The sequence below is a fragment of the Nerophis lumbriciformis genome, linkage group LG13, assembly GCF_033978685.3.
Source record: "Nerophis lumbriciformis linkage group LG13, RoL_Nlum_v2.1, whole genome shotgun sequence".
NCBI lineage: Eukaryota > Metazoa > Chordata > Actinopteri > Syngnathiformes > Syngnathidae > Nerophis > Nerophis lumbriciformis.
The window spans coordinates 46,795,421-46,819,879 of NC_084560.2; the positions used below are offsets into that span (position 1 = coordinate 46,795,421).

A 24,459-nucleotide genomic window follows, 5' to 3' on the forward strand; every position below is an offset into this window, starting at 1 on the left:
AATTTCTAGGCGCAGTCAAGGCGTTGAGGGTATCTGGTTTGGTGACTGAAGGATTAGGTCTCTGCTTTTTGCGGATGATGTGGTCCTGATGGCTTCATCTGGCCAGGATCTTCAGCTCTCACTGGATCGGTTCGCAGCTGAGTGTGAAGCGACTGGGATGAGAATCAGCACCTCCAAGTCCGAGTCCATGGTTCTTGCCCGGAAAAGGGTGGAGTGCCATCTCCGGGTTGGGGAGGAGATCTTGCCCCAAGTGGAGGAGTTCAAGTACCTCGGAGTCTTGTTCACGAGTGAGGGAAGAGTGGATCGTGAGATCGACAGGCGGATCGGTGCGGCGTCTTCAGTAATGCGGACGCTGTATCGATCCGTTGTGGTGAAGAAGGAGCTGAGCCGGAAGGCAAAGCTCTCAATTTACCGGTCGATCTACGTTCCCATCCTCACCTATGGTCATGAGCTTTGGGTTATGACCGAAAGGACAAGATCACGGGTACAAGCGGCCGAAATGAGTTTCCTCCGCCGGGTGGCGGGGCTCTCCCTTAGAGATAGGGTGAGAAGCTCTGCCATCCGGGAGGAGCTCAAAGTAAAGCCGCTGCTCCTCCACATGGAGAGGAGCCAGATGAGGTGGTTCGGGCATCTGGTCAGGATGCCACCCGAACGCCTCCCTAGGGAGGTGTTTAGGGCACGTCCGACCGGTAGGAGGCCGCGGGGAAGACCCAGGACACGTTGGGAAGACTATGTCTCCCGGCTGGCCTGGGAACGCCTCGGGATCCCACAGGAAGAGCTGGATGAAGTGGCTGGGGAGAGGGAAGTCTGGGCTTCCCTGCTTAGGCTGCTGCCCCCGCGACCCGACCTCGGATAAGCGGAAGAAGATGGATGGATGGATGGATGGAGGTTCAAACACTGATGACATCAATTAAACAAGACAAGAGGCAAAGAATCAAACAGAGACAGAATAAAATTTGGACTCAATTGAGGAGAGACGCCGTCGACCTGTAACCTCTCACAGTGTCTTAGCACGCTCTGACGAAAAAGGTTTACGTCTCTTGCTTTATTTGGACACTCCCTGTTTACACAGCATCTGCTTCCAAAGGAATGGAGAGTATGTAAACAGTCATTGTTTTCGGTCACATTAAAGGGGAACATTATCACAATTTCAGAAGGGTTAAAACCATTAAAAATCAGTTCCCAGTGACTTATTTTATTTTTCGAAGTTTTTTCAAAATTTTACCCATCACGCAATATCCCTAAAAAAAGCTTCAAAGTGCCTGATTTTAACCATCGTTATATACACCCGTCCATTTTCCTGTGACATCACATAGTGAAACCAACACAAACAAACATGGTGGAAAGAACAGCAAGCTATAGCGACATTAGCTCGGATTCAGACTCGGATTTCAGCGGCTTAAGCGATTCAACAGATTACGCATGTATTGAAACGGATGGTTGTAGTGTGGAGGCAGGTAGCGAAAACCAAATTGAAGAAGAAACTGAAGCTATTGAGCCATATCGGTTTGAACCGTACGCAAGCGAAACCGACGAAAACGACACGACAGCCAAGCGACACGGGAGAAAGCGAGGACGAATTCGGCGATCGCCTTCTAACCAACGATTGGTATGTGTTTGTTTGGCATTAAAGGAAACTAACAACTATGAACTAGGTTTACAGCATATGAAATACATTTGGCAACAACATGCACTTTGAGAGTGCAGACAGCCCAATTTTCATCAATTAATATATTCTGTAGACATACCCTCATCCGCTCTCTTTTCCTGAAAGCTGATCTGTCCAGTTTTGGAGTTGATGTCAGCATCTGCTTTGAGTGTCGCAGGATATCCACACATTCTTGCCATCTCTGTCGTAGCATAGCTTTCGTCGGTAAAGTGTGCGGAACAAACGACTGACCATTTCGTCGGCTTTCCCCACAGCCTCGTATTTTGAACACATTTCGTCCAATTTCTTGCCACTTTGGCATCTTTGGGCCACTGGTGCAACTTGAATCCGTCCCTGTTCGTGTTGTTACACCCTCCGACAACACACCGACGAAAGTGAGAAAATGGCGGATTGCTTCCCGATGTGACGTCACCATTTAGAGTTCGGAAATCGGTTAAAAAAATATATGGTCTTTTTTCTGCAACATCAAGGTATATATTGACGCTTACATAGGTCTGCTGATAATGGTCCCCTTTAACACAAAAGAAAAAGATGCCTCGGGCTTGGGCTGGTCCTGGCTTCAGCCTGGGCAGGTCTTCGATGACAATAGATAACCCCCCACCCGTCTCCTCCCATCGTACACAATGGAATTTTCCAAGCCTTTGCTTGGTGCAACAAAGACAGCCTCTTGTCTGTTCATTGGGAACTCAGAGAACGGAATTTTTTTTTGATAATTTACATGCAATTTTTCTGACAGTCATTGATTTGTTTATTTTAAACATCAACTGCATAATTCAACATGCTCGAAAAGGAGTACCGTATTTTCCGCACTATAAGGCGCACCTAAAAACCACAATTTTTCTCAAAAGCTGACAGTGCGCCTTATAACCCGGTGCGCTTTATATATGGATTAATATTAAGATTCATTTTCATAAAGTTTCGGTCTCGCAACTTCGGTAAACAGCCGCCATCTTTTTCCCCGGTAGAACAGGAAGTGCTTCTTCTTCTACGCAAGCAACCGCCAAGGTAAGCACCCGCCCCCATAGAACAGGAAGCGCTTCTTCTTCTACTGTACGCAACCACCCGCCCGCGTAGAAGAAGAAAAAGCACGCGGATATTACCGTACGTTTCATTTCCTTTGTGTGTTTACATCTGTAAAGACCACAAAATGGCTCCTACTAAGCAACAGGGATCCGGTTCATGAAAAGACGCAATCTCTCCATCCGCACACGGATTACTATTTCACAGCAACTGATATTCCTGTGAACCGCACTGTGGATACAACGGGAGCACGTACGGTGAATATTCGCACCACAGGGAATGAGAAGTCATCCTTCACTGTGGTTCTAGCTTGCCATGCTAATGGCCAGAAACTTCCACCCATGGTGATATTCAAAAGGAAGACCTTGCCAAAAGAGACCTTTCCAGCCGGCGTCATCATAAAAGCTAACTCGAAGGGATGGATGGATGAAGAAAAGATGAGCGAGTGGTTAAGGGAAGTTTAAGTTTACGCGAAGAGGCCGGGTGGCTTTTTTCACGCAGCTCCGTCCATGTTGATATACGACTCCATGCGCGCCCACATCACGCTGGTTTTTAATATATTATTAAAGTTTGACTGACCTATCTGACTGTTTTTTTGACATTCCTTTAGCGCAGTTAGATGCGGCTTACAACACGGGGCGGCTTATAGGTGGACAAAGTTTTGAAATATGCCGTTCATTGAAGGCGCGGCTTATAACCCAGGGCGCCTTATGGTGCGGAAAATACGGTAGAAAGAAGCAGATCTTATCTACGTGTCTTCAGCACGTACTGAAAGTCTGTTGATACAAGATTGTAAACATATGGCAGGTGCACCTAATGTCATGGGGTCAATAAGTCAACATACAAACAACACAGATTACATGTTTTTATTTCCCTGTTGTATTTTAGACCTTAAATAGACATTAGTGGAGCGACTTCACACTTTTTCTGACAGTCTGGTTTCGCAATTGAGTTGTCTTTGGAGTTGCTGGACATTTGGAAATAGATGACCGCATGTCTTCATGTGGGAAATTTAGGAGGAAACGACACTAGCCTCAAAAGAAAAAAAAAGAGCCTGACCAAAAATGTGACACCATTGGGGGAAGTTTAAACATGCATGGGAAATACTGAATAAAAGCAAGACATGAAAATGACTTGCAACTTTATACTACTTAACAAATTCAATGTTAAAAAGCACATTTAAAAAAAGCAAGAATGAATGCATCTAAAATTAATAAAGTAGCCCACATTTAAAAAAATGACATTGGATCTCAGTGGAATACTATAGTCCAGTTTTTTTCTTCAAATTTTATTTTCACCAAGAACCACCCCAGAAAACATTTACTACCACAATGACCAACATTAAAATACGGTTGTCCAGTAGGCATACAAATTCATTAAAAATTAAAGCTGCAAGCAGCATTGGTCGGGCCCGCATATTTGGCAGGTGTTAGTCCTAAGTGTCCCAATACTTATTTCCAGTTTTGGTCCTAAATTTTCCAATACTTTTGTCAAGTTGTAGTCCTAAGTGTCCCAATACTTTTGTCCAGTGTAGGTGTCCCAATACTTTTGTCCAGTTGTATTCCTAAGTGTCCCAATAATTTTGTCCAGTTTTAGTCCTAAGTGTCCCAAAACTTTTGTCCAGTTTTAGTCCTAAGTGTCCCAATACTTATTTCCAGTTTTGGTCCTAAATTTTCCAATACTTTTGTCAAGTAGTTGCCATAAGTGTCCCAATACTTTTGTCCAGTGTAAGTGTCCCAATACTTTTGTCCAGTTTTCATCCTAAGTAACCCAATACTTTTGTTCAGTGGTATTCCTAAGTGTCCCAATATTTTTTCCAAGTGTAAGTGTCCCAATACTTTTGTTCAGTTTTCGTCATAATTGTCCCAATACTTTTGTCTACTTTTAGTCGGAATTGTCCCAATACTTTTGTTTAGTGTACCTACCTTGTCTGCATTGTGTGGGCACGTTGGTGCATCCTGCTTTTAAGCAGCCTTCTTGAAAAAACAGCAGAGCAGCAGCATCAGCGCAGCGGCTCTTTGAAGGGTCATAAAATCAAAACCGGAGCCGGTATCAAAACTCTTTCAATAACTTTTAATCAGAAGGGTTCAATCTCTCTCCTGTGTTAGTTTGAAGCCGAAACGACAAACGCGCTCAGAGGAGATAATGTTTGAAGAAAGGTGACCGGTTTTTACAAAAATGTTGTGTTGAAGGGGGAATAGCAAACTTCCTGTAGATTTTTGCTGGGGGTTGTCAATTTATGAAATATAGGTCTAAGTGAGACCTACGGAGAGGTTTTTGTTTCATGTCTCTCCGACCTTCGCAGTGGGAGTTACAGGCAGTTTTGTCATTTTTTTCTTCCAAGGAGCAGTTTTTTCTCCGTTTTATTCAAAAATTGCTCCAGAGCGCAATTTTTAAATTTGGGGTTAGGTTTTTTTTTTATTGGATCACAATTTTTGCCAGTCCTGATGTGTGCGTACAGTTTGGTGAGTTTTGAAGCGTGTTAAGGGGGTCAAATTACAGCTCAAAGAGGCAAAAGTGACTGTTTTTAGTACTTTTTTGTCTTGAAGGGGGAATTGCCAACTTCCTGTTGATTTTTGCCCGAGGATGTACAATTATGAAAGGTAGGTGTAAGTCAGACCTACATAGAGGTTTTTGTTTCATGTCTCTGCGACCTTCCTAGTGAGAGTTACAGGCAGTCTAGTTTTTTTTTTTCCCTAGGGGGCGCTAGAGCGCAATTTTGAGTTTTGTGGTTCGTTTAAAAAAAAAAAAAAGCCAATTTTCGCAGGTCCTGATGTGTGCGTCAAATATGGTGAGTTTTGAAGCATGTTAAGTGGGTCAAATTACAGTTTTTTGTGGCGGCGGAAGAAAAAAGAATAATAAAACCTTAGAAATTCAATAGGTCCTTATGTCCCATTGCATAAGGACTCCCTTTGGGAGTCCTTATGCAATGGGCCATGCGGGCCCTAACAAGGCAGAGGTTTTATTTAACAATAATATTTACTATTTTTGCCCACTGTAACATTACACACCGTTTGAAGAATAACACTGCGTTTAAATATTTAATCAAGTAATTATTTGGCGTAGCAAGTAGCACAGTTTGAGACTCACTGCTATAGTAAGTTTATTTGAATAAAATACTCCATAAACATGGACATGCTCGGATTCATGCTTCCTCTTTTGCAATTGTTGGCTCCAACATGTCCGAAAATGAGAATGGAGCAACAAAGTCTAATTAATGTCCTTATTGTCGTGTCACAGCAGGGATGTTTCTTTCTGGCTCTCAGCGAAGGCAAACACTTTCCTTCCCTCTACCTTATCTCTCCTGCTTTTGCTTGTTTGTCATGTCTTAACTTTCCTGGAGCCACTTTTTGCACTGCTCTCCAAAACCTAAACAATGGAATTGGTCAGCAGGCCTCTCAACGAAATTGATAAGATTTTCTTGACGAGAAGCTCTGGTTTGGGAGAACATGCCTGTCCTGACTGGAACGTTTGTTGCTGGATACACGATGGACTCGTGTGCCTGGCGATTATTGGAACCGAGGACGTTGAAGACATACTTGCCAACCTTGAGACCTCCGATTCCGGGAGGTGGGGGGGTGGGGCGGGGGGATGGGTTGGGGGCGTGGTTAAGATATAGATATATATAAGAAATACTTGACTTTCAGTGAATTCTAGCTATATATATCCATCCATCCATCCATCTTCTTCCGCTTATCCGAGGTCGGGTCGTGGGGGCAGCAGCCTAAGCAGGGAAGCCCAGACTTCCCTCTCCCCAGCCACTTCGTCCAGCTCTTCCTGTGGGACCCCGAGGCGTTCCCAGGCCAGCCGGGAGACATAGTCTTCCCAACGTGTCCTGGGTCTTCCCCGTGGCCTCCTACCGGTCGGACGTGCCCTAAACACCTCCCTAGGGAGGCGTTCGGGTGGCATCCTGACCAGATGCCCGAACCACCTCATCTGGCTCCTCTCGATGTGGAGGAGCAGCGGCTTTACTTTGAGCTCCTCCCGGATGGCAGAGCTTCTCACCCTATCTCTAAGGGAGAGCCCCGCCACCCGGCGGAGGAAACTCATTTGGGCCGCTTGTACCCGTGATCTTGTCCTTTCGGTCATAACCCAAAGCTCATGACCATAGGTGAGGATGGGAACGTAGGTCGACCGGTAAATTGAGAGCTTTGCCTTCCGGCTCAGCTCCTTCTTCACCACAACGGACCGATACAGCGTCCGCATTACTGAAGACGCCGCACCGATCCGCCTGTCGATCTCACGATTCACTCTTCCCTCACTCGTGAACAAGACTCCGAGGTACTTGAACTCCTCCACTTGGGGCAAGATCTCTTCCCCAACCCGGAGATGGCACTCCACCCTTTTCCGGGCGAGAACCATGGACTCGGATTTGGAAGTGCTGATTCTCATCCCAGTCGCTTCACACTCAGCTGCGAACCGATCCAGTGAGAGCTTAAGGTCCTGGCCAGATGAAGCCATCAGGACCACATCATCTGCAAAAAGCAGAGACCTAATCCTGCAGCCACCAAACCAGATCCCCTCAACGCCTTGACTGCGCCTAGAAATTCTGTCCATAAAAGTTATGAACAGAATGGGTGACAAAGGGCAGCCTTGGCGGAGTCCAACCCTCACTGGAAATGTGTCTGACTTACTACCGGCAATGCGGACCAAGCTCTGACACTGATCATACAGGGAGCGGACTGCCACAATCAGACAGTCCGATACCCCATACTCTCTGAGCACTCCCCACAGGACTTCCCGAGGGACGCGGTCGAATGCCTTCTCCAAGTCCATATATATATATATATATATATACATATATATATATATATATATATATATATATATATATATATATATATTTTATTACATATATATATATGTATACATATATATATATATATAAATAAATAAAATAAATACTTGAATTTCAGTGTTCATTTATTTACATGTATACACACACATAACACTCATCTACTCATTGTTGAGTTAAGGGTTGAATTGTCCATCCCTGTTCTATTCTCTGTCACTATTTCAGAACACACACATTATACAAATATACATTATAAAATCAATAAGAAAACGGGAGCTCTAATTTGGGAGTCTGAATTAGGATCAGAAGTTCCTATATAAACATTGCGCACTCACGTCGCCTTTTGGTATTGATTACTGCAGCTGTGCACTGGATTCATTCACAAATACAAACTACAACTCACAAACACTTTAGAGTTAGGCTCCACCATCAGAATGTGTACTTAAACTTATAAAGATCACATGGATATTATTCAGTGAGTTGATTCACCAAAACTAACCTGTTATACAGGAGGAAAAAGCACACAGGACGTTTCAATTGTTCACAGACTGGTCACGCTCATCAGAATGACAAGACACTTCAGGTCTGCAGGTGATAGCATTCAATTGGGAAGAAACGCCCTACTGCCCCCTACTGACCAATGTGAATACTGATAAATCTGTAATGACAGCTCCAAAAACGAATTCAAACCACAAAATAAAATAAATAAATCAACACAAAAATGTGACACATTATGGGTGGGTCACATATGCATGTACAGTAGATGGCAGTATTGTCCTGTTTAAAAGTGTCACAACATTGCTGTTTACGGCAGACGAACTGCTTTACGGGGGACGAAAACTTGACTGCTGTTGTTGTGTGTTGTTACCGCGCTGGGAGGACGTTAATGAAACTGCCTAACAATAAACCTACATAAGAAACCAAGAACTCGCCCTCGATCATTAGCTGTTTATATTGTGGGAAAGCGGACGTGAGAACAGGCGGTCAACACGTCACTCAGGTCCGCATGGAGCTGGAGGGGGCGTGGCCTCCAGCTCCGCCTGAATTTCGGGAGATTTTCGGGAGAAAATTTGTCCCGGGAGGTTTTCGGGAGAGGCGCTGAATTTCGGGAGTCTCCCGGAAAATCCGGGAGGGTTGGCAAGTACGGTTGAAGATATCTACCTCTTCAGAATCATAGCAACAAGACTGCTGACTGAAGTAAGTGTTGCCCTGGTGTATTGACAAAGTCGGAAGATGCTACAAGTGATTGATAGGATGGGCAGAGCTTTGGGCACTCAGTCAGTAGTGATTTTGAACTAAATTGTAAACTGGGTAACATCTTGGAGAGCGAGGCAAGGAGAATTGATGGTCAATTTGTGAGCCAGAACAGACAACTAGAGCAGACAAAGCTACTGGAATGAGTCTGCTCGCCCTAACCAAAACCACCCTTATCTACAATTCACCTCCTTCTGCACTGGCCTTGGCAAGGTTATGCTGTAAACCAGGGGTGGCCACACCTTTTCTGCAGGCCAGCTACTTTTCAATTGACCAAGTCGAAGGGATCTACCTCATCCATATACAAATCCTGTTTCCATATGCCATCCATCCATCCATCCATCCATCTTCTTCCGCTTATCCGAGCTCGGGTCGCGGGGGCAGCAGCCTAAGCAGGGAAGCCCAGACTTCCCTCTCCCCAGCCACTTCGTCCAGCTCTTCCCGTGGGACCCCGAGGCGTTCCCAGGCCAGCCGGGAGACATAGTCTTCCCAACGTGTCCTGGGTCTTCCCCGCGGCCTCCTACCGGTCGGACGTGCCCTAAACACCTCCCTAGGGAGGCGCTCGGGTGGCATCCTGACCAGATGCCCGAACCACCTCATCTGGCTCCTCTCGATGTGGAGGAGCAGCGGCTTTACTTTGAGCTCCCCCCGGATGGCAGAGCTTCTCACCCTATCTCTAAGGGAGAGCCCCGCCACCCGGCGGAGGAAACTCATTTCGGCCGCTTGTACCCGTGATCTTGTCCTTTCGGTCATAACCCAAAGCTCATGACCATAGGTGAGGATGGGAACGTAGATCGACCGGTAAATTGAGAGCTTTGCCTTCCGGCTCAGCTCCTTCTTCACCACAACGGATCGATACAGCGTCCGCATTACTGAAGACGCCGCAAGGATCCGCCTGTCGATCTCACGATCCACTCTTCCCTCACTCGTGAACAAGACACCGAGGTACTTGAACTCCTCCACTTGGGGCAAGATCTCCTCCCCAACCCGGAGATGGCACTCCACCCTTTTCCGGGCGAGAACCATGGACTCGGACTTGGAGGTGCTGATTCTCATCCCAGTCGCTTCACACTCGGCTGCGAACCGATCCAGCGAGAGCTGAAGATCCTGGCCAGATGAAGCCATCAGGACCACATCATCTGCAAAAAGCAGAGACCTAATCCTGCAGCCACCAAACCAGATCCCCTCAACGCCTTGACTGCGCCTAGAAATTCTGTCCATAAAAGTTATGAACAGAATCGGTGACAAAGGGCAGCCTTGGCGGAGTCCAACCCTCACTGGAAACGTGTCCGACTTACTGCCGGCAATGCGGACCAAGCTCTGGCACTGAGCATACAGGGAGCGGACTGCCACAATCAGACAGTCCGATACCCCATACTCCCCGAGCACTCCCCACAGGACTTCCCGAGGGACACGGTCGAATGCCTTCTCCAAGTCCACAAAACACATGTAGACTGGTTGGGCAAACTCCCATGTACCCTCAAGGACCCTGCCCAGAGTATAGAGCTGGTCCACAGTTCCATGACCAGGACGAAAACCACACTGCTCCTCCTGAATCCGAGGTTCGACTATCCGGCGTAGCCTCCTCTCCAGTACACCCGAATAGACCTTACCGGGAAGGCTGAGGAGTGTGATCCCACGATAGTTAGAACACACCCTCCGGTTCCCCGTCTTAAAGAGAGGAACCACCACCCCGGTCTGCCAATCCAGAGGTACCGCCCCCGATGTCCACGCGATGCTGCAGAGTCTTGTCAACCAACTCCTCTCTGAGCTGCCACCTTAACGTGGTAGAGGAGTTTGCGTGTCCCAATGATCCTAGGAGCTGTTTCCATATGAGTTGGGAAATTGTGTTAGATGTAAATATAAACGGAATACAATGATTTGCAAATCATTTTCAACCCATATTCAGTTGAATATGCTACAAAGACAACATATTTGATGTTCAAACTCACAAACTTGATTTTTTTTTGGCTAATAGTGCAGCTGTGCACACACGGCATCATTGTCATTTGGTAGAATCCCACCTGACCTGGACATTGGAAAGTTCTCTTGCCGTCTGAGAAGTGTTGTATCCCAAATAGCTGCAATCACTTTCTCTTAAGGTATTCATGTGTGATTTCCACAAGTGTCTGTACAGACGGAAGGAGAAACACGGGCATGTCTGGATGACTCGCCGCCATATTTCCAGTGGTTAGCTCCGAGTTACGAAACTGCTTTATTATGAAGCTGGCTGACGTCACTTCCTGTGTGGGGCGCGGTCATTCTGGCGTCACTTCCTCTCCAAACATTGTTATTACCATGAATTGATTAACGTCATACTTGCCAACCTTGAGACCTCCGATTTCGGGAGGTGGGGGGCTGGGGGCGTGGTCGGGGGTGGGGAGGGGCGTGGTTGGGGGCGTGGTTAAGAGGGGAGGAGTATATTGACAGCTAGAATTCACCAAGTCAAGTATTTCAAACATACATATATATATATATATATATATATATATATATATATATATATATATATATATATATATATATATATATATATATATATATAGAGAGAGAGAGAGAGAGATATTTACATCCTGAAAATATGCAAACAAAACTGTGTTTGGATAATTGATACTTCAAACTTGCATAAATAAATATTAAGGAATATAACATAACTTGGCTTCTGAGAGCTTCAAAATGTAATGAATAAAATGCTAAAGTTGTTGATAAACAAGCAATTATTTTAATAATTAAAAATGGCCATTTTAAATGAATTATTATGATAATTTAAAATTAATTATTTCAAATATGTTTATTTTAATGTAAAATTCTATGGCTGGATGTAATAAGGAGTCAGAAAAAATAAAAATAAAAATACAATTAATTTTGATGTTTTTAGGAAAATATAGTAAAAATGTATTTAGTTTTTTTGTTTTTTTTAATTAATAAATATCTATTTATTTTTAGGTAAGATAAACATAATAATACAATGTATCTCTAGTCTGGATGATTTAATTCTTGTCACCCTGTTGTCCTCCCGTAGTGAAAAAAAGGCTGTCCTCACTCAGGTCCGCATGGAGCTGGAGGGGGCGTGGCCTCCAGCCCCGGCTGAAAATCGGGAGATTTTTGGGAGAATATTTGTCCCGGGAGGTTTTCGGGAGAGGCGCTGAATTTCATGAGTCTCCCGGAAAATTCGGGAGGGTTGGCAAGTATGATTAACGTGGACCCCGAGTTGAAAAACTTATTGGGGTGTTACCATTTAGTGGTCAATTGTACGGAATATGTACTGTACTGTGCAATCTACTAATACAAGTTTCCAGGGCCGGCCCGTGGCATAGGCCGTATAGGCAAATGCTAAGGGCGCCGTCCATCAGGGGGCGCCACGCCAGTACCACAAATGTTGGAGAAAAAAAAAAAAAAAAAAAAGTTGGTACTATTATTTCTAAATACAAAAAATAATCCCACGTTAATTAAAATGCAAAGTAAAGCCTATTTAGTATCATGACTCTTTTTGGACGTCACCACATCAAAAAAATCAACACAAGATGTCAAAACGGCCAAAACTGTCAGGTGCCCAGGGAAGAAAAAAGAGAAAAGAAGAGGAGGAGAAACGAGAAAAGACAGAAGTAGCAGGTAGGTAACATTAGCCTACATGAAATTATTTGTCTGTTACAGAATGTGATAGTAACCTGGCTTTTTAGCATTAAGCTAATGTTACATGATTCGGCAATTGCTAATCAATAAATAGCTAGTTCTGTTTTAACGTCGGGTTAATATTGCGGAGGGGGCTAAATTGTTATTGAAAAAAATCATGTAACGTTAGGTAATTACAGTACTCCCACCTTACATTCCTCAGGGACATTTATATTAGATCTTTTAAGCAGGTGTTTTTTGTTTACATTGTTATTGCCTTCTGGTTAGCTAATGTTTGCCCTGCAGGTAATAGTCACTTTTCCACCCCTTTATATATTAGGTATAGTTGTAAGTAAAAAAAAAAAAGGTCAAAGAGAAAGCTATTCGGTTTCTTGTGAGTATATACACTTCACTGCCGATGTGGGGGGGCGCCACCTAAAATCTTGCCTAGGACGCCAGATTGGTTAGGGCAAGTTTCAATCAAACAATCAATACAGGTAAAAGCCAGTAAATTAGAATATTTTGAAAAACTTGATTTATTTCAGTAATTGCATTCAAAAGGTGTAACTTGTACATTATATTTATTCATTGCACACAGACTGATGCATTCAAATGTTTATTTCATTTAATTTTGATGATTTGAAGTGGCAACAAATGAAAATCCAAAATTTCGTGTGTCACAAAATTAGAATATTACTTAAGGCTAATACAAAAAAGGGATTTTTAGAAATGTTGGCCAACTGAAAAGTATGAAAATGAAGAATATGAGCATGTACAATACTCAATACTTGGTTGGAGCTCCTTTTGCCTCAATTACTGCGTTAATGCGGCGTGGCATGGAGTCGATGAGTTTCTGGCACTGCTCAGGTGTTATGAGAGCCCAGGTTGCTCTGATAGTGGCCTTCAACTCTTCTGCGTTTTTGGGTCTGGCATTCTGCATCTTCCTTTTCACAATACCCCACAGATTTTCTATGGGGCTAAGGTCAGGGGAGTTGGCGGGCCAATTTAGAACAGAAATACCATGGTCCGTAAACCAGGCACGGGTAGATTTTGCGCTGTGTGCAGGCGCCAAGTCCTGTTGGAACTTGAAATCTCCATCTCCATAGAGCAGGTCAGCAGCAGGAAGCATGAAGTGCTCTAAAACTTTCTGGTAGACGGCTGCGTTGACCCTGGATCTCAGGAAACAGAGTGGACCGACACCAGCTGGACTGCCGCTGAGTGGTCCAAAGTCATGTTTTCTGACGAAAGCAAATTTTGCATTTCCTTTGGAAATCGAGGTCCCAGAGTCTGGAGGAAGACAGGAGAGGCACAGGATCCACGTTGCCTGAAGTCTAGTGTAAAGTTTCCACCATCAGTGATGGTTTGGGTTGCCATGTCATCTGCTGGTGTCGGTCCACTCTGTTTCCTGAGATCCAGGGTCAACGCAGCCGTCTACCAGCAAGTTTTAGAGCACTTCATGCTTCCTGCTGCTGACCTGCTCTATGGAGATGGAGATTTCAAGTTCCAACAGGACTTGGCGCCTGCACACAGCGCAAAATCTACCCGTGCCTGGTTTACGGACCATGGTATTTCTGTTCTAAATTGGCCCGCCAACTCCCCTGACCTTAGCCCCATAGAAAATCTGTGGGGTATTGTGAAAAGGAAGATGCAGAATGCCAGACCCAAAAACGCAGAAGAGTTGAAGGCCACTATCAGAGCAACCTGGGCTCTCATAACACCTGAGCAGTGCCAGAAACTCATCGACTCCATGCCACGCCGCATTAACGCAGTAATTGAGGCAAAAGGAGCTCCAACCAAGTATTGAGTATTGTACATGCTCATATTTTTCATTTTCATACTTTTCAGTTGGCCAACATTTCTAAAAATCCCTTTTTTGTATTAGCCTTAAGTAATATTCTAATTTTGTGACACACGGAATTTTGGATTTTCATTTGTTGCCACTTCAAATCATCAAAATGAAATGAAATAAACATTTGAATGCATCAGTCTGTGTGCAATGAATAAATATAATGTACAAGTTACACCTTTTGAATGCAATTACTGAAATAAATCAAGTTTTTCAAAATATTCTAATTTACTGGCTTTTACCTGTATATCAATCAAAAGGATGGGCAGCTGTACCCAATGTAGTGACCTGCAGTTCTGCCACAGTTCCGATAGGTGTCGCTATTACCAAGTCTAACTTGCCCAAGTGTTTATTTGAACTTGCCTATTTTGTCAATAATTAGCGCACGCAGACATCTTTGTTTGTTTTGCACCCTGCCTTCTTAATGATGCGTTTACTGCGCCTCGTTAGAAGCTAACAGAGTAGTTTAATGGTTAACTGCACTCCCCCCCGTACGTACGTGTCATCCCGCCAGAGCCCACGCCTCATAAGTGGAGCTGCCACGGGGGGACTCAGCAGTGATTCTCGCAGCGAGACAGAACACGAGAAGACGATATGGCGCTGGCCGACGTGTCCAAACGCGACGACTCCCACTTCCCGGACATCATCGAGCTTAACGTCGGGGGTCAAGTGTACGTCACCAGGCTCCAAACTCTCATCGCCGTGCCGGACTCGCTGCTGTGGCACATGTTCAGCCGCAAGACCCCCAAGGAGCTGGCGAGGGACACCAAGGGTCGCTTCTTCCTGGACCGAGACGGCTTCTTGTTCCGCTACGTCCTCGACTACCTCCGCGACCTCACCTTGGTGCTGCCGGACTACTTCCCGGAGCGGAGTCGGCTGCGGAGGGAGGCGGACTTCTTCCAGCTGCGGGAGCTGGCCAAGCGGCTCAGCCCGCATGTGAGCGAGGACAGCGAGGAGGTCGGCCAAAGCGACGCCGAGGACGGCGCGCCGCAGGGCGGACCGCCGTGCGCCGCAGCCGGGGGCGCGGAGGTGGCTTTACGCGCGGCGGCCGCCATGCGCTCGCCGTCTCTGGACTCCAGGAAGTCGGGGTACATCACCATAGGCTACCGGGGCTCCTACACCATCGGCCGGGACATCCAGACCGACGCCAAATTCCGGCGGGTGGCGCGCATCACCGTGTGCGGGAAGACCTCCCTGGCCAAGGAGGTGTTCGGAGACACGCTGAACGAGAGCAGGGACCCGGACCGTCCGCCGGAGAGGTACACGTCCCGCTACTACCTCAAGTACAACTTCCTGGAGCAGGCCTTCGACAAGCTCACCGAGGTGGGCTTCCACATGGTGGCCTGCAGCTCCACGGGCACCTGCGCCTACACCAGCAATGACCCCGGCGAGGACAAAATATGGACAAGTTACACCGAATATGTCTTCTGTCGAGAACAGTAGACTTTGGGGTGTAAATAAGACCCTTTGTAACCTATGTTCCTTACAGTGATTATTACAGTAACCTCCACAAATAGATTCAAATGCATGGTCATAGACCACTATGATGTTTTTAACTTTTATAACTGCCGTTCTATCTCAAAATCATCATCCGATAAAAACCACAAATAACTGTAGATACCATTTCTTATTGCTTTTGCTAATGGACCCTTTTAAAGAATGGACACATGGGTAGGGCTATAATTGTGACAGGGGCGCCGAAAAGGGGGGGTAAAGGAGACGGCTTCTAGGGGCCCATGATGGAGGGGGGCCCAGAGAGGCCCCTAATGATGATGAAATTATAATACAGAAAAAATAATGACACTGTGTTGGGGGCCCTGTAAAGATTCTTTTCATGGGGCCCAAAATCCCTAGCGGCGCCCCTGCGTATATATATATATATATACAGGTAAAAGCCAGTAAATTAGAATATTTTGAAAAACTTGATTTATTTCAGTAATTGCATTCAAAAGGTGTAACTTGTACATTATATTTATTCATTGCACACAGACTGATGCATTCAAATGTTTATTTCATTTAATTTTGATGATTTGAAGTGGCAACAAATGAAAATCCAAAATTCCGTGTGTCACAAAATTAGAATATTACTTAAGGCTAATACAAAAAAGGGATTTTTAGAAATGTTGGCCAACTGAAAAGTATGAAAATGAAAAATATGAGCATGTACAATACTCAATACTTGGTTGGAGCTCCTTTTGCCTCAATTACTGCGTTAATGCGGCGTGGCATGGAGTCGATGAGTTTCTGGCACTGCTCAGGTGTTATGAGAGCCCAGGTTGCTCTGATAGTGGCCTTCAACTCTTCTGCGTTTTTGGGTCTGGCATTCTGCATCTTCCTTTTCACAATACCCCACAGATTTTCTATGGGGCTAAGGTCAGGGGAGTTGGCGGGCCAATTTAGAACAGAAATACCATGGTCCGTAAACCAGGCACGGGTAGATTTTGCGCTGTGTGCAGGCGCCAAGTCCTGTTGGAACTTGAAATCTCCATCTCCATAGAGCAGGTCAGCAGCAGGAAGCATGAAGTGCTCTAAAACTTGCTGGTAGACGGCTGCGTTGACCCTGGATCTCAGGAAACAGAGTGGACCGACACCAGCAGATGACATGGCACCCCAAACCATCACTGATGGTGGAAACTTTACACTAGACTTCAGGCAACGTGGATCCTGTGCCTCTCCTGTCTTCCTCCAGACTCTGGGACCTCGATTTCCAAAGGAAATGCAAAATTTGCATGGTTGGGTGATGGTTTGGGGTGCCATGTCATCTGCTGGTGTCGGTCCACTCTGTTTCCTGAGATCCGGGGTCAACGCAGCCGTCTACCAGCAAGTTTTAGAGCACTTCATGCTTCCTGCTGCTGACCTGCTCTATGGAGATGGAGATTTCAAGTTCCAACAGGACTTGGCGCCTGCACACAGCGCAAAATCTACCCGTGGCTGGTTTACGGACCATGGTATTTCTGTTCTAAATTGGCCCGCCAACTCCCTGACCTTAGCCCCATAGAAAATCTGTGGGGTATTGTGAAAAGGACGATGCAGAATGCCAGACCCAAAAACGCAGAAGAGTTGAAGGCCACTATCAGAGCAACCTGGGCTCTCATAACACCTGAGCAGTGCCAGAAACTCATCGACTCCATGCCACGCCGCATTAACGCAGTAATTGAGGCAAAAGGAGCTCCAACCAAGTATTGAGTATTGTACATGCTCATATTTTTCATTTTCATACTTTTCAGTTGGCCAACATTTCTAAAAATCCCTTTTTTGTATTAGCCTTAAGTAATATTCTAATTTTGTGACACACGGAATTTTGGATTTTCATTTGTTGCCACTTCAAATCATCAAAATTAAATGAAATAAACATTTGAATGCATCAGTCTGTGTGCAATGAATAAATATAATGTACAAGTTACACCTTTTGAATGCAATTACTGAAATAAATCAAGTTTTTCAAAATATTCTAATTTACTGGCTTTTACCTGTATGTATGTATGTATGTATGTGTATATATATATATATATATATATATATATATATATATATATATATATATATATATATATATATATATATTAGAGATGTCCGATAATATCGACCTGTCAATATTATCGGCCGATAAATGCTTTAAAATGTAATATCGGAAATGATCTGTATCGTTTTTTTTATTATCGGTATCGGTTTTTATTTTTTTTATTTTCTATTAGATCAACATAAAAAACACAAGATACACTTACAATGATGGAGGGGGGGGGCCCAGAGAGGCCCCTAATGATGATGAAATTATAATACAGAAAAAATAATGACACTGTGTTGGGGGCCCTGTAAAGATTCTTTTCATGGGGCCCAAAATCCCTAGCGGCGCCCCTGCGTATATATATATATATATATATATATGCGTATATATATATATATATATATGCGTATATATATATATATATATATATATATATATATATATATATATATATATATATATTCGAGATGTCCGATAATATCGACCTGCCAATATTATCGGCCGATAAATGCTTTAAAATGTAATATCGGAAATTATCTGTATCGGGTTTTTTTTTATTATCGGTATCGGTTTTTATTTTTTTTATTTTCTATTAAATCAACATGAAAAACACAAGATACACTTACAATTAGTGCACCAACCTAAAAAACCTCCCTACCCCATTTACACTAATCCACACAAAAGGGTTGTTTCTTTCTGTTATTAATATTGTGGTAGGTTCCTACATTATATATCAATATATATCAATACAGTCTGCAAGGGATACAGTCCGTAAGCACACATGATTGCTCCACTAATAGTACTAACCTTTAACACTTCATTTTACTCGTTTTCATTCATTACTAGTTTCTATGTAACTGTTTTTATATTGTTTTACTTTCTTTTTTATTCAAGAAAATGTTTTTAATTTATTGATCTTTTTTGATGTTATTAATATTTTAAAAAAGGACCTTATCTTCACCATACCTGGTTGTCCAAATTAGGTTGATATCGGTATCGGTAATTAAGAGTTGGACAATATCGGATATCGGCAAAAAAGCCATTATCGGACATTATATATATATATATATATATATATATATATATATATATATATATATATATATATATATATATATATATATATAGTATCTGTGTCATCCTCAAGCTCGGGTCCTCCGCCAGAGACCTGGGAGTTTGAGGGTTCTGCACAGTATCTTGGCTGTTCCTAGGACTGCGCTCTACTGGACTGAGGTTTCAGATGTTGTTCCTGGGATCTGCTGGAGCCACTTTCCCATTTTGGGGGTTACTGCCCCAAGCGCCCCCACTACCACGGGGACCGCGCTAGCCTTGACCTTCCACATCTGTTCCAACTGCTCTTTCAACCCTTGCTACTTCTCAAGTATATATATATATATACATACATATGCGCAACATGATGAAGTAGCGATTTTGTGCATAAATAAACTATCTTACCAATGCTGTTTTTTTCTTACATGTATGTGTGGCTTCAGTTACTTCCGACTCTCTATGTCCTTTCTCTGCTGCGTTGGGCAGTGAAGCCCTCGGTTATAAATTGCGCCATTCTGCCGTCTTAGAAAAGCTGCAGCTATTTATTATTTTATTAATAGAGTAATTCATCAATTAGTTTGTTTGTTTAATGAAGTAATATGATAAAACACACTTTATAGCCTCAATGCGTAATTTAGGGGAATTAGTTAAAATAGTAGTGATGGTAATTTTACGACAATTAACGATTTGATTAGATTCTGATTTTGGGGGGATATTTTACTTCAGAATCGATTCTTCATTCAACAAGATTCTCAATTCAAACAGATTCTTGCAATATATGTTTTTGGAATAAAAATGATAATAAAGCCTTTTGAAAACAGGTTACAAAAGCGTATCTCTGTTGCAGACGAATAACCAGGGCCGGTCCGTGGCATAGGCCGTATAGGCAAATGCTAAGGGCGCCGTCCATCAGGGGGCGCCACGTCAGTGCCACAAATGTTGGAGAAAAAAAAAAGAAGTTGGTACTATTATTTCTAAATACAAAAAATAATCCCACGTTAATTAAAATGCAAAGTAAAGCCTATTTAATAGAAATATTATTTGTTACAATATTACGCCCCCCCCCCCCCTCCTCCCCCAGCACGGTGCGCCCCCTCCCTTCCCGTATCATGACTCTTTTTGGACGTCACCACATCAAAAAATCAACACAAGATGTCAAAACGGCCAAAACTGTCAGGTGCCCAGGGAAGAAAAAAGAGAAAAGAAGAGGAGGAGAAACGAGAAAAGACAGAGGTAGCAGGTAGGTAACGTTAGCCTACATGAAATTATTTGTCTGTTACAGAATGTGATAGTAACCTGGCTTTTTAGCATTAAGCTAATGTTACATGATTCGGCAATTGCTAATCAATAAATAGCTAGTTCTGTTTTAACGTCGGGTTAATATTGTGGAGGGGGCTAAATTGTTATGGAAAATAATAATCTAACGTTAGGTAATTACAGTACTCCCACCTTACATTCCTCAGGGACATTTGTATTAGATCTTTTAAGCAGGTGTTTTTTGTTTACATTGTTATTACCTTCTGGTTAGCTAATGTTTGCCCTGCAGGTAATAGTCACTTTTCCACCCCTTTATATATTAGGTATAGTTGTAAGTAAAAAAAAAAAAGGTCAAAGACAAAGCTATTCGGGTTCTTGTGAGTATATACACTTCACTGCCGATGTGGGGGGGCGCCACCTAAAATCTTGCCTAGGGCGCCAGATTGGTTAGGGCCGGGCCTGCGAATAACATACACATAGTAAGCAAGGAAGAAGATGGCCTAAAAACGTTTTTTTTTCAAATTGATTCTTCAAAAAAATTGAAAAAATTTTTTTTGGGGGGGGGCAATTTTTAATATTTATAAATCCATTTAGAATCAGAATTTAAAAGAATTGTGATTCGAATTTGAATTGATTTTTTTTGAGCACCCATATGAAATAAACAATTTTTCAGCATTTCATAATCTTCATTCTTTTATTCTAATAAATGACAACAATCATCAACATTGAAATTGCACTTTTAACATGTGTGCAATAGTAAAATGTTTTATTTTGTTTTTATTCTCCGCTGTTCACTGCCACAAAGATCACGGCAACCACACACCACCGCTCTCAGCTGTGCTCTATTGCAGCAGCTGTGTGGAAAATATGTACGTGTATTTAAAGTTTTATTAGTTACATCCATAAAACGATTAATCAAAGCAACATAATAAGCTTTTTCATAATCATCAATGCAGCCCTACTGAGAACCATCCAGCGTCCTCTGCAGTGGACATTTGTTTTTGTTTATTTCTTTTGTCAAAGTTACACATTTTGTGGAAAAAAAATGCAAAATACTACACGATGTAACCTGCAGAAGACGCTGGATGCTCAGGAGGCTATATGACAACTTTTGAAAATATCTGTCCTGCCTGGCAACACATGTGTGCAAACCTCATTAGATCAGTAAGAAACAAAGCAATGTTGATGACTTAGCTAAAATTAATTAGTAATGATATGGCAGACCGGGGTGGTGGTTCCTCTCTTTAAGAAGGGGAACCGGAGGGTGTGTTCTAACTATCGTGGGATCAAACTCCTCAGCCTTCCTGGTAAGGTCTATTTAGGTGTACTGGAGAGGAGGCTACGCCGGATAGTCCAACCTCGGATTCAGGAGGAACAGTGTGGTTTTCGTCCTGGTCGTGGAACTGTGGACCAGCTCTATACTCTGGGCAGGGTCCTTGAGGGTGCATGGGAGTTTGCCCAACCAGTCTACATGTGTTTTGTGGACTTGGAGAAGGCATTCGACCGTGTCCCTCGGGAAGTCCTGTGGGGAGTGCTCAGAGAGTACGGGGTATCGGACTGTCTGATTGTGGCAGTCCGCTCCCTGTATGATCAGTGTCAGAGCTTGGTCTGCATTGCCGGCAGTAAGTTGGACACGTTTCCAGTGAGGGTTGGACTCCGCCAAGGCTGCCCTTTGTCACCCATTCTGTTCATAACTTTTATGGACAGAATTTCTAGGCGCAGTCAAGGCGTTGAGGGGATCTGGTTTGGTGGCTGCAGGATTAGGTCTCTGCTTTTTGCAGATGATGTGGTCCTGATGGCTTCATCTGGCCAGGATCTTCAGCTCTCACTGGATCGGTTCGCAGCCGAGTGTGAAACGACTGGGATGAGAATCAGCACCTCCAAGTCCAAGTCCATGGTTCTCGCCCGGAAAAGGGTGGAGTGCCATCTCCGGGTTGGGGAGGAGATCTTGCCCCAAGTGGAGGAGTTCAAGTACCTCGGAGTCTTGTTCACGAGTGAGGGAAGAGTGGATGGTGAGATGGACAGGCGGATCGGTGCGGCGTCTTCAGTAATGCGGACGCTGTATCGATCCGTTGTGGTGAAGAAGGAGCTGAGCCGGAAGGCAAGGCTCTCAATTTACCGGTCGATCTACGTTCCCATCCTCACCTATGGTCATGAGCTTTGGGTTATTAACGAAAGGACAAGATCACGGGTACAAGCGGCCGAAATGAGTTTCCTCCGCCGGGTGGCGGGGCTCTCCCTTAGAGATAGGGTGAGAAGCTCTGCCATCCGGGAGGAGCTCAAAGTAAAGCCGCTGCTCCTCCACATGGAGAGGAGCCAGATGAGGTGGTTCGGGCATCTGGTCAGGATGCCACCCGAACGCCTCCCTAGGGAGGTGTTTAGGGCACGTCCGACCGGTAGGAGGCCGCGGGGAAGACCCAGGACACGTTGGGAAGACTATTTCTCCCGGCTGGCCTGGGAACGCCTCGGGATCCCACAGGAAGAGCTGGACGAAGTGGCTGGGGAGAGGGAAGTCTGGGCTTCCCTGCTTAGGCTGCTGCCCCCGCGACCCGACCTCGGATAAGCGGAAGAAGATGGATGGATGGATGGATGATATGAATAACACACAGGCCTAAACTCCATCTTGTTAACGCGTGCACACAACTACCACACGTCATCCTCCCAGACCTCAAAGAGAAGATGTACTGGAACTGATCAAAACAGTTTATTAAACAGCATAAGATTAAAAAAAACGCTTTGGCATGCCATGCTAATAGTGCAGCTGTGCACACACGGCATCATTGTCATTTGGAATAGTAAAAAGGTCCAGCTGTACGCAAATATGAGTCCAGTCAACTGAGGAAGCAACCACATTTTGGACCACAAAGAACGGATTTGCATCACAACAAAGGGAGGGATTATTAAAAATTAGGTGTTGAAGGTAACAACTGTTGTAGTCGGATTACACATCCCTGAGGGATCCCTCGGTTCTGTTCAAACAGGCATATACATTGAAGCATTATTTTCTGAAATTTCTGAAAGAATTTACATGATGAGTTAAACATAATTAAGGCCCCTTCTAAAGGTTATCCAGGGTCAATCCCACCTAACCGTATCCGTGTCCACACACACACACACACACACACACACACACACACACACACACACACACACATGCATAGAAACACCAATCAGTGTGTTCCCAGGTGCAGTCCACACCTATCAGTTTATGGTTTGCGTAAAGGCTAACTTGTTATTTCCCTTTGTAATCTCTGCCTACTGAGCCTATGGTGCTGTTAAGTTATTGTGGCTCAATTTGCCTTCATTTATTTTGTTAATGTATTATTATTTAATATATATTATTGTTTTAGTTGCTTAAGAGATATTCCTGGCTCTGAAATTGCTCATTGCTGTTTTTATGTTTTTGTGCATTATTTGTTGCCGTCATCATTAAAGGAACAGGTTACTCATCAGTTACTCAGTACTCACAACATACTTTTTACTTTTACTCAAGTAAATATTTGGGTGACTACCGTATTTTCCGCACCATAAGGCGCCCTGGGTTATAAGCCGCGCCTTCAATGAACGGCATATTTCAAAACTTTGTCCACCTATAAGCCGCCCCGTGTTATAAGCCGCATCTAACTGCGCTAAAGGAATGTCAAAAAAACAGTCAGATAGGTCAGTCAAACTTTAATAATATATTAAAAACCAGCGTGATGTGGGCGCGCATGGAGTCGTATATCAACATGGACGGAGCTGCGTGAAAAAAGCCACCCGGCCTCTTCGCGTAAACTTACCTTAACCACTCGCTCATCTTTTCTTCATCCATCCATCCCTTCGAGTTAGCTTTTATGATGACGCCGGCTGGAAAGGTCTCTTTTGGCAAGGTCTTCCTTTTGAATATCACCATGGGTGGAAGTTTCTGGCCATTAGCATGGCAAGCTAGAACCACAGTGAAGGATGACTTCTCATTCCCTGTGGTGCGAATATTCACCGTACGTGCTCCCGTTGTATCCACAGTGCGGTTCACAGGAATATCAAAAGTCAGTGGAACCTCGTCCATGTTGATAATGTTCTCTGGCCGGATCTTTTTTTCAGCTATCTTGTTTTTACAATATGCACGGAAAGTAGCCAGCTTTTCTTGAAAGTCTTTAGGCAGTTGCTGTGAAATAGTAGTCCGTGTGCGGATGGAGAGATTGCGTCTTTTCATGAACCGGATCCCTGTCGCTTAGTAGGAGCCATTTTGTGGTCTTTACAGATGTAAACACACAAAGGAAATGAAACGTAATATCCGCACGCTTCTTCTTCTTCTACGCGGGCGGGTGGTTGCTTACAGTAGAAGAAGAAGCGCTTCCTGTTCTATGGGGGCGGGTGCTTACCTTGGCGGTTGCTTGCGTAGAAGAAGAAGCACTTCCTCTTCTACGGGGAAAAAAGATGGCGGCTGTTTACCGTAGTTGCGAGACCGAAAC

The 24,459-nt window shown here is 44.1% G+C and overlaps 2 protein-coding genes across 2 annotated transcripts in view; one reads left to right on the top strand and one right to left on the bottom strand.

The window, feature by feature from the left end:
• Positions 1-15,048, bottom strand: part of acod1 (aconitate decarboxylase 1) — a 22,697-nt gene extending 7,649 nt beyond the window's left edge. The window contains exon 1 of the mRNA XM_072914375.1: positions 14,696-15,048. The gene's annotated coding sequence lies outside the window, so the exon portion shown is untranslated. The remainder of the gene's footprint in view (positions 1-14,695) is intronic.
• On the top strand, positions 14,746-15,698 carry kctd12.1 (potassium channel tetramerisation domain containing 12.1). The gene has a single exon (XM_061970714.2). The coding sequence runs from the start codon at positions 14,791-14,793 to the stop codon at positions 15,637-15,639; it is 849 nt and encodes a 282-aa protein (XP_061826698.1). The 5' UTR covers positions 14,746-14,790; the 3' UTR covers positions 15,640-15,698.
• The last annotated feature ends 8,761 nt before the right edge of the window (positions 15,699-24,459 follow it).

Excerpts from the sequence above, each read along its gene's own strand:
- kctd12.1 (XM_061970714.2), top strand. The coding sequence starts at position 14,791 with ATGGCGCTGGCCGACGTGTCCAAACGCGACGACTCCCACTTCCCGGAC.